Source organism: Lampetra fluviatilis, chromosome 27 (genome assembly GCF_964198595.1).
Source record: "Lampetra fluviatilis chromosome 27, kcLamFluv1.1, whole genome shotgun sequence".
Classification (NCBI taxonomy): domain Eukaryota; kingdom Metazoa; phylum Chordata; class Hyperoartia; order Petromyzontiformes; family Petromyzontidae; genus Lampetra; species Lampetra fluviatilis.
In genome coordinates, this window is record NC_136301.1 from 2517789 (window position 1) to 2533755 (window position 15967).

Genomic DNA, 15967 nt, shown 5'->3' on the forward strand with positions numbered 1-15967 from the left:
ATCTGACGTCCCATGTCTCTCCCAGTTCTGCCCGGCAATCAGCTGAACAAATCCCGGCTCCCACCAACACTCCATGCTCACTTCACATGGTTATTTGTTTGTGCTTCTCGCTTGTGATGGGACTTTTTGGGATGAACGACGAGATTGATAAAGGCACGGGGTGACCAATAATGTCTAAATTGGTCTGTTATAAGTAGGCACTGATAAGGGGCCGTCCATAAATGACGTCACGCACTAGGGGGGGGGGGCAGCCATTTGTGACGATGTGTGACGAGGGGGGGGTTGAGAAATGTGACGTCACATCAAAATGCGCAACTTTAAATAAATATAGACAACACGTTCTACTTAATTAAATAGACTTTTTAATAAATGTTTTCTCCTACAACATCAGAGTGCAGTGGCACATTAAATACGCACTACAATGACAATAGTTTAAAGCGATTTGAAGCATGTTTTTTTTGGGGGGGGGGGCAGAGCTTTGTGACGTCATATTTCGGGGGGGATCTGACTTTTTGTGACGCCGTGTGACGAGGGGGGGGGTCAAAAATAGTCCAAGATCGCGTGACGTCATTTATGGACGGCTCCTAAGGGGTTGACAGATATGCCGTGGGGGGGGGGGGGGGGGGCTTCATCCAGCAGTGGATTGAGAAAGCGCTGTAAATTGTTATTGTTCTTACTAATCATGATGTAGCAAACATCATTGATGTGGATTCCCGCCAAAAATCGAACGTTGCATTGTTGCTGGTTTGTGCAGCCCCACTCGGCCTGGCACTTGTGACATCACTTCCCGGATGTCAAGCGCACAGTAACTTAAACATCTTCTTGGTTCTTTCGGTAAAGTCACGTAGAATGGAAATAATAAAATAATAAAAATAAAACATTATAAAATAATTCTCACGACGTTTCGGCCACAACGCAAGCAGCCGTCCTCAGGTGAAGAACAGCTCTGTCAGAAAGACAGCGTCTGACAGACAAATCTTAATTCCCACTGACTTCAAACCCCCCCCACTCCAACCTGACACTTGGTATCGCCGCCAACGTCACGTGACGACATTTTCCCGCCAAAAAAAGCGCGGGAAAGCTGCGGCCTGGTCGGCGAGTCCAGAGATCGGTTTCCTTTTCGTGGCGGCGCGGGACATCAATTCGCTCGCTAAACTAAAGAAGCCAAGCGCTGTTCATTGCAAAGAGATGGCGCCTAAAGACTACGCTGCTGAGAAAGGTAAACTGCTTGCTTTTTGCGCTGTGTGTCTCGAGTCTTACTTTAATCGTCATGATCCGTCATCGATCCACTGCTGGATGAAGGCCTCCCCAAATCCGCCACCATCTCCAGCATTCAATCTAGATTTGAAGTACATCTCCATCGATACAGTACAATAGTCCCCCCCCGGCACGCCAGGTGACGATGTACTCGCTGCGTCTCCCCGATGAACACCCTCCTAAACGGTTCCTTAATGAACTATTCAAGTCGATTTGTCTCTCTCGCGCTCACCTCATCGCTTTCATAGCCACCCCTAAAGATGCAAATGCAGCGTTGTCACAATGGACGAGTCTATCCACAGGACAATCTAGCGTGTTGCGTGTACGTGTCCTTTGTCAATCGACTGCTGGATGAGGGCATTCTCCACTCTGTGACGATCGCAGAGGTTATTTGTCCGTACTTCAGCCATTATCGTACACACTCTTAGGGGTTTTTTTCGGTAAAGTCACATCGGTAAAAATATAAGTAAATAATAAAATATTATAAATAATCGTAGAAATAAAATAATAAATCACGACGTTTCGGAGGCAACACAAGCTTCCTTCATCAGGTGTAAAAAAAAGGCACAGGAAAATAACTGTATTGGGAGTTATTTGTGATGGGGCATTAATATATTATCGTACATTATTTGATTGGTGAAGCCAGGCAGAGTACATGGGAGCATAGCAGTAGTGTACAACAACGGACTTTTGCTGTCCTGGCCTCCGCAGCCTGTAACAACAACAACCTGTTCCATGCATGGTGGTCACTCATTCGAGTCTCTTTGGAGGCGCTCTGTCCACGATGAAGCTTCTGAGTTTACCCGTCCATACTGGACGTCTGTGAACAAAGAGCTTCATAGCTCATCGGATTCCTCCAGTGTGTATATATATTTTTTATTCTGTTTCGGGTCCATTCTTGCGTATGGTGACTTGTTCGGGAGCTAAATGTCAACTTCGAGGGCTGCTGATCACGAGAGGCCTTCAGGGTGGAAGAGTTCGTGTAGTATTTGCCGTTCCCCTCCACCCTTCGTCGAAGGAGCGCACACTAAAGTGATATTATTGTACTCTTTGGTTCTTTAGGTAAAGTCACGTAGGTGTAAAATACATTAAACAGTTTATACCTACGTGACTTTACCGAAAGAACCAAAGAGTATGGATTCCTGCAGTCACGAAAGCTTCAAATCAAGTTTGGTATTATTGTGTATGGTCGGTCCATAGTTTTAGGTGCATGGCCACAATCGCACACTACTGATACGTGTGTTTAAGTTTCCTTTTACGAAGAGATGCGGCGTATCGGCCTCTTCATATCCTAGTGCGTGGGCTCGATGGTTTTGACACCATTGTGTTGTTGGAGTTTCGGGGAAATTTGGTTCTCGGCTCATAAACTACGTTTCCTAATAACGTCAATTTTGTGTTTAAAGAAACAAATGAAAATGTTTGAGCTTTCTCTCCAGGCAACTTCCGTTGTTAAATGCAAAGTAAAGATGTAGTTTTTCCACAGGTGGCGTTTTTACTGTTGAAAGTTCATCTTCGGCTGTCTCCGCGAACTCGATATTTTCAACCACACCCCATTATTAAAATAAATAATGACAATATTTAGCTGGTTAATGAACTAATCTTCCCACTTGTGTAGGAGGTTCTACCTTGGGCTATATGTTGTGTCGGGTTCAGTGGCATTGAGACTGATAGTCATTACCCCTGTGTGTGTGTGTTGTGTTTGTGTGGACACAGACACCTGCAAAAAGTTCCTGCAAGAGTTTTACAAGGATGATGGTCTGGGCAAGAAGCAGTTCAAGTATGGTGAGCAGCTGGTAAGAGAGGCATCTTCAGAACGTTTCGTCACATGTCCTTGGAAGAGAAGTGTGTGCGATGTGTCAACATCGCCGCTGGCGTGGTACTGGCCAACCATCTCATCTACCATGTCGGCCTTCATAGGTGCTCGTTAACAGCACTTGCTCCAGCAGTCTGTTTAGGCTACACGGGGCATCTTTGTCTTTTTGTCTCACTCGTGGTGCCAGACTTAACTGAGGGGAGCTTACCGATCTAATTGTCACATGGTGTGTGTGTGCATGTTTTTTCATGGCCAAGAAATGAAATTGGGTTTTTGAACCTGTTTGGCAAACTTACTGGGCATCACTTTTTGTTTCGCAAATTTTTATTTCGGGGTAGAGTAGAGTGGTTGCGTGGTGGTTAGTGCACTGCGCTACAGTACTGGCGAACCAAATTAAATTCCTGCCCACCGCTAACGTCAGTCGAGAGTCGTATCGGAATCTTTTCTCAGACCTTCCCGAGCTCGACTCAACCTTTTTAAAAGGGTGCCTCTTGCAGTGTTGTGACAAAGATCGTAAAGGCAGCTGGGCCATGTGTGGTGTCGCTCACACCACCACATCTTGTGCCGCACCTGCCCCGACATACCGCCAATGGATAAACTTTTATCCTTGCTCGCAGGTGCATCTGGCTCAGCGCGAGCAGGTATCTCTCTGCATCGACCTGGATGACCTTGCTGAGTTGGAGCCAGAGCTGGCTGAGCACGTTGTGGAAAACGCGCGTCGCTACGCCGCGCTCTTCGCGGACGCTGTGAGCGAGCTGCTGCCCGAGTACCGTCAGGGAGAGGTGAGTGCAGGGGGGCTTTTCCCACCAGTTGTGAACAGCTGTGATGCAGTGGTGAGTACATTGTGCTATGAGCCCGGCGACCTTAGTTTTTATTCTTGGTTACGGCTAGCTCACATCAGCGGCGAGATATATCTTAACCGGTCCCTTTACCAACCTCCGTTGAAGTTGAGTGAAACAACCCCCGCATTTTTTGGGAGGTCTTCATCCTCCAGAGTGATTGACAAGTGAAGAATCTCAATGGGCTACCCGCCATTTGTTATTTAATAGGTGTTTGCCAACTACACTTTCGCCAGTGGGAGCCCTCACCGAGTCTGTGCATCGCTCTGGCTTGCTATTATCCCTGCAGCCAGTGCAGAAGGACGCGCTGGACGTTTACATCGAGCACCGGCTCATGCTGCAGAACCGGCATGGAGACGCGGATGCACACGACCCCAAGAACCAGTACCCACCGGAGCTGATGCGGCGCTTGTACGCACACACACATACACATTTGTTTTCGTGCTTGCTCAAAGGCAAACATGTCTTGTCATTGTGATTACTATCACCATCGTTTTCTTTATTTTTTGGAGGAATTGCAATGTCCTTGAAATACTGGACTAAATTCAGTGTCTCTACCCACACTATTTTGAGGATACATGCAATATCATTATCATTGTTTTGATAGAATAAAATACATTTCAAAAGTAGATATTAGGTACCAACCACTGTACTGTCCATTAATATGCTGTTTGTGTGTAAACTGTGTGTGTGTCTGAACGTTGCGTATGTACGTGTGAACATGCCGTGCCTGCGTGATCATGCTGTGTGGTTGTGAATGTGCCGTGTGCGTGAACTTACTTTGTGTGTGAACCATGCCCTGTGAACATGCTGTATGTGCGCATAAACGTGCCACACGTGTGACTGTGCCCTGCATGTGTAAATCGTGCTGTGCGTGTCAACGTGCCTTGTGTGTGTGTGTGAATCGTGTGTCCGTGCGCTCCGGCAGTGAGCTGTACTTCAAGGCACCCGGCACGTTGAAGCCGCTGAGCGTGCGTGATGTGAAGGCCAACCGCATCGGGGAGCTCGTGACGGTGCGCGGCGTGGTGACACGCGCCACCGAGGTCAAGCCCATGATGGTGGTGGCCACCTACACCTGCGACCAGTGTGGCGCCGAGACCTACCAACCGGTAACATCCCGACTCTGTGCTCACACCTTTGTCCGTTGTAATTTTTTGTCGATTTGAGCAGCATTAGAAATAGAGCAGGGGGCGCTTCAAGCAATTAATTCCTCGACCTTAAATCGGAAAAATATAAACATTTTGAAAAAAAGACCTCACCTCTATTCCCATTTGTGCCGCTGGGCTGGAGGTGTTTGACGGGGCTTTTTGACGTGACGTCATTTGGCATTGTCAGCCGTATCACGCAGGGCATTGCTTGTAGGGAGTTTCCCACCTTCGGGAAGCAGAATATGGGGATGGCCCCCATTTTTAAAGGGATCCGAATAATCTGCCACAATAAAAGTACAGGCAATCCCTGGGTGACAGAAGGGTTAGGTTCCCGAGAAACGATCCGTAACCCAAATTTTCCGTATGTCGGAAACTGAACAATTTTCCCCAAAAATCAAGATAAAATCCCATAGCTGAAAATAGTTGTGCTTCCCCTACTGTTTTCTCTCAGTACTGTATTGCGCTGTCATCAGTTTTCTATCGCTACCTCCATTGTATCGCTGCACTTCCTATAATTATTTCATTTCATCAAATATATACCCTAACACTAACCATTATTAAACTAATGGAACATATACTGTATTCAATTGTTTATGAATATCACAAAAATGTAATATTAATTGTTAACAGAAAGCAGTCACTTATGAATGTTTGTTTACCGTGCATTCATTAGGCTAGCCCTAGACTTTCAAACATACACACACAGACAAAGGTGGAGTAGGCTCATCTACACATACACACGCAGTACATACAGTAAATAACTCGTGAAATAGACTTAAAATGAAGCAAACTAGCGGATATACGACGTTGCACTGCGTGCACGTTTTGAGCGTTGCGCAAACGTCACCCGCATGGCCTACCGTCCCTTTCTACCACGCGGGCAGATCGCGTCCACCTCCTTCATGCCGCTGGCGCTGTGCCCAAGCCGCGACTGCCAGACCAACAAGTCCGGCGGACGACTCTACCTGCAGAGCCGCGGCTCCAAGTTCGTCAAGTTCCAGGAGCTCAAGATACAGGAGCACGTACGTGACCGCCACACGACAGCATCTGCAGTTTGGGTTTACGTTTGGCAGAAAGTGTTTTTCGCGAATTTACCGCGGGCGGATATATACAGTGCTCCCCGCATATCATCGTCAGCCACGGTAAATTCGTCCTGGAAGAAGTGGCACCGTAGACGGTCACTGTCGCACGATCCTGTAACAATCTTGCATACAAGCTGTGTGCTTTGACAGTACATGCAGTTCTGGTTATGTTAGGATGTACAGAGTGTTCTCGCAATAATTTGGACATGTGTACCCATGTTGAGTTGGCCCAGTATTTCCAGTTCACACCATTGTTTGTATGGATAGATTGCTTCCTTGGTAGATGGCAATTAAATTTATACCCCTGCATTAGCACCCACCCCCTGCGCCAGTTAAGACACTGAGATCATGTTGAGTCTGTTTGGACGCAAGTATCAAAGTATCACCTCTCATTTCGTTTGGCCAGTGATGGTAATTGTTTTGGCGAGGACCACTCACACAGCGCAGCAGCTTGTTGACATCTCTTGGGGTGGTACTTGTTTTGATGCAAGTTGTTCAATCACTACATAACTACGCTACACTCCCTCCCCTATTCTGCTCTCCCCCCGTGTCTTCACATTTCCCCCAACCGTGTCTTCACGTCTCCCCCCACGCACCCCACCGTGCAGAGCGACCAGGTTCCCGTGGGCTCCATCCCGCGTGCCATGACGGTGTGCGTGCGCGGAGAGAACACGCGTCTTGCTCAGCCCGGTGACCACATCTCCATTACCGGCATCTTCCTCCCCGTACTCAAGCAGGGCTTCCGTGCCGTGCAGCAGGTGACAGCATTTCTGATTTAAAGGTCCCGTCAAGTCGTACGGCAGAAAATTTGATCGGAGGTCGTCGCATTGCGGGCTATTTGGTCAGAGGCGGAATGGCTCACGTGGTTCGTAATGTCCATATCGGAGACAATGAGCTGGCACTCCTGAGATTTACGTCGTTATGTGCGATAATATCTCGCAATGTTGCATGTTATGCTCTGTGACATCATTTCATTGTGCGGCCAAGTTAATACTTTCCAAGACAAACACGTGTTCAAAGTGTTACGTAATCACGCGTGATTATTCCTCGCTTGCTTTTGACAAGTTTCATCCGTGTGTCGCCCAGTCATCGTCACCCTCAATTACGGTGGCTGCCCGATTATATTTCACAAAATCGCGCGAAGCCGTTCGGCCTGACCTAGGGACTCATCCTGACCCTAGTGACCCCTGGCCGTCTCCCGCGCTCTCCTCCAGGGGCTGCTGTCTGAGACGTTCCTGGAGGCGCACCGCGTTGTCAAGATGAACAAAACCGAGGACAACGAGCTCGACGTGGAGGAGCTGTCGGAGAGCGAGCTGAGGCAGATCACGGGTAAGCCAGGGATTCTCTCCTTTCGTTTTTTAGTCGTTTTCACCACCGTCTTTCCCGATCGCGCCTTCGGTGTCAAGTTGTGACGAAGACGTGCGGAAGCGGAAGTAGAGCAAGCCGAGAGGGGAAAAGTGAAAGACGACATGTTATGCACGCGCTCACCTGCGTTGACTCCGGAGTGGGTTTGTCTTTGTGGGAACGGCAGCGTAACGGTTTAGCGCGATGCGCTACGAACACAAGCACCCAAGTTCGATTCCTGCTCATGGCCAACGCCAGTGACGATTATCTGAACCGGTCATGGTCCTTCCCTGGGTCGACTCGGCCTCAAATGAGTACCTGGTGCAGTGTAAGCAAAGGAAGTTGGGCGTGGCACTGGCCACCATCCCCTTGTGTGCCATGCCGGTCTTCATAGGTGCTGCTCGCTTAACAGCACTCGCCCAAAAAATGTTGTCACTGCTTACAAAACGGGATCTTTGTCTTGTGTACGCGTGGTGAGCGCTCTCCGGCACTAACCTATAGCGTTCGCGATGCCACAGAGGAAGATTTCTACGAGAAGTTGGCGGCATCTATCGCGCCCGAGATCTACGGGCACGAGGACGTGAAGAAAGCGCTGCTGCTGCTCCTCGTGGGTGGCGTCGACCGCTCCCCACGCGGCATGAAAATCCGAGGTGTGACCCCCCCCCCCCTCCAGCCATCTCCTCCCTTCTCTGCTCACCTCTTCCCACCTCTGATTAGCACGGTTGACTACCTACGGTGCTAAATAAGTTCAACCTACACACGGTTCAACTTGCATACCTCTCTCCCGGTGGTGCCTCCCCGGCCTCCTGCCAAAGCAATATTTCTGAAATAAACAATAGTTGAAATAGAATAAGAAAGTTATTACACATGAAATGAATGCCGTGCAAAACATGGGAGAATATTAATAGGTGACATGGGGTTTATACAAATTTATCGCTGTTATGGTTCATTTAATTTATTCCTATGTGACGGACAACATTTTCTTTGTTAGGGATACAGATTGCAAAGTTGCCATAACTAGAAGTCTTGCAGCAGGGCTTATGTTGCGTGAATTTCAGTGGAATAACTTTCAAGATCTCGTTATTTGTGCTGTAACCACAACAAAGCACACAAAAATACAATAAAAAAGCTAAACAGCAATTACAAATTTATGGGAAACTGAAAACTCACAATCGTCGTATTGTGAAAAAAATTTCATCGCGGAAACCCGACTTTACCTCTTCGTTTGAAAGCCCTGGGTGATATTGCTGATATGTAAGAGTGTCCGTGCGTGAACATCACTTGCCAGCTTTCAATTGGTGCTCGCCGATGGCCCGTGCCGCTGCGGTGCATTGTGGTTAACAGGAGTCTGTGTCTCGCCGTATTTCCTAAAGGGAATATCAACATCTGCCTGATGGGAGATCCCGGTGTTGCCAAGTCGCAGCTGCTCTGTTACATCGATCGGCTCGCCCCCAGAAGTACGTGCACACAGTCGCACAGACACCTTCCTCTGGCATGCATGGATAATTGTGTATGTTTGTATGTACGTGTGTAGTTGTGTTTGTATGTAGTGTAAGTTAGTGCATTGCAATTTTCGATTCCCGCTCACGACCAATAATAGTGGTGAATATTTGAACTGGTCCGAGGCTTTTCTTAGGTCGACGCAGCCTTAAATGAGTACCTATTGTCGAGTGTAAATATCACCGCTGGGGATACATATGCAGCCGAGCGTGATGCAAACCACACATCCCTACGTGTGCCATCCCGGGCTTAAGAGGTGCTCGATAACAGCACTTGCCTCAACAGTCTGCACCACCGGTTAGCATGGTTGGCTACTAATGGTGCGAAAGAAGTTCATCATACATATGGGGGGGGGGGTGGTGGGATCTTGGTATTTGTACGCAAAACTTCTATACCACTGCAACAATTTAAAGGAAAAATTGGAAATATACTTGCAACTTACCTCATGTAACGTAGCAACATAGCAACGTTGCCCCCTACGGCAATACTACCGCAGACGACACTCGCCTGAAAAACATAGCGCCTTAACAATATCCTTTGTGCTTATGAATGAATGGCGCAATGACAAAATGTACACAACTACAAAATGACGAGCAACCGCCACGAACACTTGCGTGCACCCGGTAAAGTGCGTGTTTGTGCGTGCGTGCCTGCCTCTTGTGCGCGCGTGTGCAACCCTTGCAGGCCAGTACACGACGGGGCGTGGCTCGTCGGGCGTGGGGCTGACGGCGGCCGTGCTGCAGGACCCACTCACGGGGGAGATGACGCTGGAGGGCGGCGCTCTGGTCCTCGCCGACCACGGGGTCTGCTGCATCGACGAGTTCGACAAGATGGCCGACAGCGACCGCACCTCCATCCACGAGGTCATGGAGCAGCAGACTATCTCCATCGCCAAGGTGACTTGGGGGGGGGGGGGGGGGGTGGGGGCTTCGACCCTGCACCGCGGTGGCGAGGTGTTAATTACCTCGCTTGGTATGCAGGAGATCGTGGGTTCGATCCTGACCCTGATGCCGGCTGCTGTACATTTGAAGTTTACGTGTCTCTTTCCCCATGGTCGCGTGGATTTTTCTCTGGGTCCTCCGTTTTTTCCCTCCACATTTAGAATCAATGTGCGTTTAGAGTATATGGCTGCTATACAATTGAACACGTGATAGGAACTTTGTGAGTTATTATTTCTGGCCAGGTTGCGATGAAAATGAGCGATATAGCTCAGTGGACCTTACCTGGTCAAATAAAATTAGTTTAGTTACGCACGGCGCTCTGCGCCGGTGGTGGAGGCTGAACGGGAGCGGCGGGGCGCGCGAGTCGAATCGACGATTGCGTTTGGCTGGTATTAGTGTCAAATCAAATGTCTTTCTCGATGTTCAGCTTAGACCAGGGTTCTTCAACTAGTGGGATATGGCAGGGGGGGGGGTACTCTGTTGCAGTCGCTGGCTGGGGATAAAGGTACAAAACTGTATTTACAGACATGGAAGACAAACACGTTGGAGAGCGTAACAATCCACGCGAGTGCACGATTTTTTCCGACTCGTTTTGTAAAAATCTGCTCATCGCTTCCTCCCGCCCTCTTAATTATTATTTCCCACTTTTCTCTCCACCGCGGGTCCGTCACCCAGGCTGGCATCATGACAAGCCTTAACGCGCGCTGCTCTATTCTGGCGGCCGCTAACCCCGCGTACGGCCGCTACAACCCCAAGAAGTCGGTGGAGCAGAACGTGCAGCTGCCCGCTGCGCTGCTCTCTCGCTTCGACCTCCTGTGGCTCATCCAGGACAAGCCCGACCGCGACAACGACATCCGGTGAGTTGTGGCTTTCAGTTTAGGTGAGTGAGCAGTTTGGTTAAGAGTTGACGAGGTGGCTCGGAGGTGAGAGCGCTAAGCTGACACCGCTGATATCCTAGGTACGAATCCAGGCAGCTCATCGGTTTAAGCGGGTCGTCAAGCATAGTGAAGTGATGGTCTTAGCCCCGTCACCAATGACTGCAAAAAAAAATATTTAAATTAACTTTGGTTCCGCATTTAAATTGGTTCAATTCCAGATGTGAGAGTTAAGAATATCAGTGACGGTCATCACAATCGTTATCGACAGTGACAGAGAAGGTGGCCTCTAATGTGTGGTCCAGAGGTCACTTGAAGGATTTGTCGAAGTAGCTCTGTGGTATTTTCTTCCCCGGGATCTTTTTGTTTAACACAGAGTTGCACTGCTTTGTGAGAGTTCTAAATTGATTCTTTCTCTAAAACTTGGCTTTGTTAACACAATTTGGTAAAAATTGGGATAAAAGATAAAATATATGTTTTTTTTTATTTCTTATTGCATCACATTCCCTGAAATAAATTCAGTATCTTAGCATTGCCAGCTCAGCCCTTGGAACTCTGAGCCACCCAGCCACCACCTTGATTACTAGTTGATGTATTGCATGTGAATGAGAGTGTGTGAGTGTATATACTCACACTTCGCACCTAGCTTGGCACGAGCATTTTAGTGATTTTATTCACTTCGTAGCGAATGGCGGCTGTTGTGTGCATGAGCGTTTAACCGTGTATGTGGATGTATGTTATACAGGCTGGCACAGCACATTACCTACGTGCACCAGCACTGCCACCAGCCGCCCTCCCAGCACACGCCACTCGACATGAAGCTCATGCGGTAAAAATCTGCTTTCTCCTCTTCTATTTGCTCGCTCGTTCAATCACCTGTGCATTCGTTCACTTGCTCATCCACTCACTTACTTAGTAGCACATGTACTTATCCACCCATACGCTGACTCACCCACTCCCCGAAACAATAACTCATCTAGCCATTCATTGGCTCACTCGCATATTCACTTGCTCGCTTACTCAACCACTGCATCACAAGTGCTTATCCACCCATATATCGCCCCACTCGCTTACCCCACCCATCTACCCGATGACCAACCCATCCTCTCGACCATTGATTCATCCACTCACCCAATGACCCACGCACCCAATGACCTACCTGTGTGCACCCACTGACAAAACTCGCCCAATAACGGAGACACTCGCACACTGACCCACCTACTCGCCCAATCATTTGGGTGGGTGGGTTTTACGACGGCGAGGATTTATTTTGTCTCGTGTGGTTTCTCGGCAGGCGCTACATCGCCTTGTGCCAGCGGCGGCAGCCGGCCGTGCCCGACACGCTGGCGGACTACATCACGGCGGCCTACGTGGAGATGCGCAAAGAGGCGCGCGTGAGCAAGGACACGACGTTCACGTCCGCGCGCACGCTGCTCGCCATCCTGCGGCTGTCCACCGCACTGGTATGTGCGTGGTGTGTACACCGGCGCGTGACCATTTTAAATCCTGCATGTGCAGGTTTGCGTAAAAACACGCACTAACAAATGTGTGTTCTGTGTATTCTTGAGGTGTGTGTTTGTGTGTGTATATAGGCAGTTGGGTAGAGCAGTGAGCACTGGTTAGTGCGCTGCACTACGAACGAGGTAACCCGAGTTTGATTCGTAATTGAGCTTTTTGGGTTAGATCGCATAAATATATAAATGTGTCGTTAAAACCCGCCACCACCCGACACAGCCAACTAGTAAGGGTTGTCACGTAAACAGAACTTGCCAATTCGTCACTAGTAAACCGAGTTCGATTCCCTGTTACGGCTAACATCGGCAGCAGGTGATATCTAAACCCTTCCTGGGCCCTCCCTTAGCTCGATGGCATTAATTGAGTTACCTTGGTTCAGTGCGTAAAAACATCAGCGATGGAAACACAAAGTGGACGCAAGGGGCATTGTGCCGACCGCCCCCAGCCTCCTCATGCGGTGCTGTAGGCGCTGGCTCGCGGCGCTTGTCCCAACAGCCTGTGTGTACGCTGTCTGCGTGTGCTGCAGGCTCGGCTGCGTCTGGTGGACGTGGTGGAGAAGGAGGATGTGAACGAAGCCATGCGACTCATGGAGATGAGCAAGGACTCGCTCATCACCGACCGCGGGCAGCCGACCAGGTACCCAACCCAGTTCTCTATCCCCCACCCCGATGTGAGGGAAGTTGAAAGGCGAGAAGTGCGAGGAGAGAAGCCGAAAGAGAATGCCATAATAGAGGGTTTTTTGGGTTAGATCGCGTAAATATAAATGTGTTCTTAAACCCGCCACCAATCAACACAGCCAATTGGTAAGATTTGTCACGTAAACAGAACATGCCAATTCGTTACTCGTACAGCACACCGATGTGTTGGAGAGTAAATCCACAACACTTACAATCGGGTATAACACCACATTAATAACCCAAAAAAACCTGTATTATGGATGATATTGTTTGCGAAAGCCTACATGTTAAACAGAGAATGTGTTGTGATATGCAGTATGATGGTTGAACATGGTATGGTTCGGGTAGACTCTTCAACATGGGTGGGAAAATCGATAACTGAGGTTCATTGGGAACGGTAACTATGTGAGTATCGACAGACGGGTGATAAGGAGGTGATTGAATGCCAGTGAGAGCAAGTGACTTCACGTTGAATTCTCTCAATTATTGTCGCCCCTCACTGTCACCTGGGCAGTTAATTCTGAAGTTTCATCGACGTTGCTTTTGCCGTCATCGTTGCAACGAATGTGACTGTCGTGATGATACTCGCGCAGGACCCAGCGCCCGTCGGACGTCATCTTCAGCCTCATCCGGGAACTGGCGCCGGCCGACGGCACGAACCGTCGCGTGCGCTACGCCGAGGCTCTGTCGCGGTGCGTGTCGCGGGGGTTCACGCCGGCGCAAGTTCACACTGCGCTCGACGAGTACGAGGAGCTGAACGTGTGGCACGTGAACCAAGCGCGCACCGCCATCACCTTCATGTGAACCCGCCCGTCCGCTTCAACGTTGACACACGTACACACACACAAACATGCACTCTTATGATCGCATATAAATATGCGTGTAGTTGCCCGTGACAAAAAATTGTGTGTTCGTATTGGCAATCGCACAATGTCTGTTTTAGCGTATTTACAAAAAACATTAAAACCTTGTTGCCACGATATAGTCTACCTAAACAAATGGAAAAAAGGTAATTTGTCAACTATAAATTATGGAGGAGGTAAATCGTTAAAGCCCCTATTGAATACCACTTGCCATTTTATATCCACGTTCAGGAATCGCACCCAGGTTTTCAAGATCATAGTGCAGTGCTTAAACCACTGCAACACCAATCCCAAACACTCTTAACAATTATGTAAACAAAAGTTTGATTCCAGATCCCCAACTTTATTCATGATAGTTTTCAAATTGATTATGCTTAAGGAACTGGTAATCAATCTGATGCAATCTTCCGAGCAAAAAGAACGATTATCACAGTTGTACGTAGGTTGAACTTCTTTCGAACCGTATGTAGCCAACCATGCTAATCAGAGGTGTGGGGGGGGGAACAACAAACTAAACACAACAATCACTTCAAAAGAAATGGGTTTTAAACCTAGATTCTAATGTGCATAGCTCCAGTGACTTCCTAATATCAGTTGGCTACGTACGATGCGAAAAGTTCAACATACATACAAGTACTGACTTTTCACTATAGGTTAGTTTTTCTACCCCAGTACGTGTGAATAAAAATGGTTTGATTCGCATCTACATGTTGTAAATCATTGTGATCATCATAAGCCACGATCAATCCACTACTCAATGTCGGCCACCCCAAGCCATCGCTCTCTCTCGGGTTCCTGTGATGAAACGGTCCATCTGGCACCTTGTATACGAGCCAATTTCATCGCTCCACCATCTCTGCGTTGGACGTCCTTTTCCGGTGCATTCCCTCCTCTGGCTCCCTGATTAGTCTTCGCCACTGGCCATCGTCCCTTACAGCTGTGTCCCCTGCCCAAGCCCCCTTGCTTTTCTTAAGTTAAAGTGAACATCCACGCTCTCTCTCTTTAATTCACAGCGTAAATTTCTCCACGCTGCTTTGTATCGTTTTCATTTTTCATATTGTATTCATGAATGTGCTTTTTCATGTACCACAATTAATACAACTTTGAACGCGCACCATTCTGGTTACCATATTTCACTGCTCTCAAGATAGGCTATGTGCCCTCTATGTTTGGCTGTGTTTTTTTTGCTAGAAAGCTATGTTGATGACTGGTGTGGTTTATTCAGTCTGGTATAAATGTGTTACAAGGTTCACTTGTGATAGTTTGTGATGCATGGCTTGTAAGGGGCCATCCATTTAGTACGTACGCATGGAGGGTGAGGGGGGTTTAACCAAAATTCCTACGCTTGCGTACGGGAGTCTACTGACAATGTACGCATAGGAAACGGGGGGCGGGGGTAAAGTCTCGATCAAATTAGTTAGTCCACCGCCGGACTACCTGTTTGCTTAAACACATTAAGCCTTGATCGTTTCTGCGTGGATTAAATATCGGTCTGTATAGGATTCAGGGGGGGGGGGGGGCGCGTCAAGCTTACGTACGCAGGTGGAGGGGAGTGTATGTAATGAGTACGCGTGCGTACAGGGAGGTGGGGGGTCAAGTTTTGACAGATTTTTGCGTACATAATAAATGGATGGCCCCTAATGCAGTTACGTGGTCCAGTTTAGTATTGCGGCAGATGTAATCCTCTGGATGTTACGTTTCCTGTTTGAATAAAGTGCTCTTTCAATTGTTACTTGTCATGTAATTGTTTTGTTACCAAATGCAACTATTTAAAAAACTATTTGAATTTGGCGTGTCAAACTGCGACTGCATCTCTTATGTTTGCTTACCTAGGGAAGCGTCGGTCTTGTGACTCCTTTTCAGGAGGGTCCTTCCAAGTTTTTGCACCAGGGGATCATGATTGCTATGTACAAGTACCGCTGAGTAATTCGCTGGTAGTTTTTTTGTTTCAAATTTGACATTCGGACCATAACACGCATTGCCCTACTTTGCAAATTATGTCACGGGATCTTTCACGAGCGCTGTGACAACGCGTGGGTTTTTTTATAGTTATATGCCCGTAGTATTGATCCAACCTGCAACAAGGGGAACATGCGCTATCATTACGGTCCCT

At 48.2% G+C, this 15967-nt stretch overlaps 1 protein-coding gene across 1 annotated transcript; it reads left to right on the forward strand.

Annotated features, from left to right (window-relative positions):
- Window positions 1-1036: 1036 nt before the first annotated feature.
- MCM7 (minichromosome maintenance complex component 7) lies at window positions 1037-15373 on the forward strand. Its single transcript, XM_078869381.1, has 16 exons — window positions 1037-1219; window positions 2971-3050; window positions 3688-3852; window positions 4199-4320; window positions 4838-5018; window positions 5942-6079; window positions 6748-6897; window positions 7354-7468; window positions 8002-8133; window positions 8857-8940; window positions 9668-9879; window positions 10600-10781; window positions 11545-11628; window positions 12094-12262; window positions 12841-12950; window positions 13585-15373. The coding sequence occupies exons 1-16, from the start codon at window positions 1189-1191 to the stop codon at window positions 13793-13795; spliced, it is 2166 nt and encodes a 721-aa protein (XP_078725507.1). The 5' UTR covers window positions 1037-1188; the 3' UTR covers window positions 13796-15373.
- Window positions 15374-15967: the final 594 nt, after the last annotated feature.

Excerpts from the sequence above, each read along its gene's own strand:
- MCM7 (XM_078869381.1), top strand. The coding sequence starts at position 1,189 with ATGGCGCCTAAAGACTACGCTGCTGAGAAAG. Across the intron at positions 1,220-2,970 it reads AGACTACGCTGCTGAGAAAG|ACACCTGCAAAAAGTTCCTG; the intron begins GTAAACTGCTTG and ends GTGTGGACACAG. Across the intron at positions 9,880-10,599 it reads AGACTATCTCCATCGCCAAG|GCTGGCATCATGACAAGCCT; the intron begins GTGACTTGGGGG and ends TCCGTCACCCAG.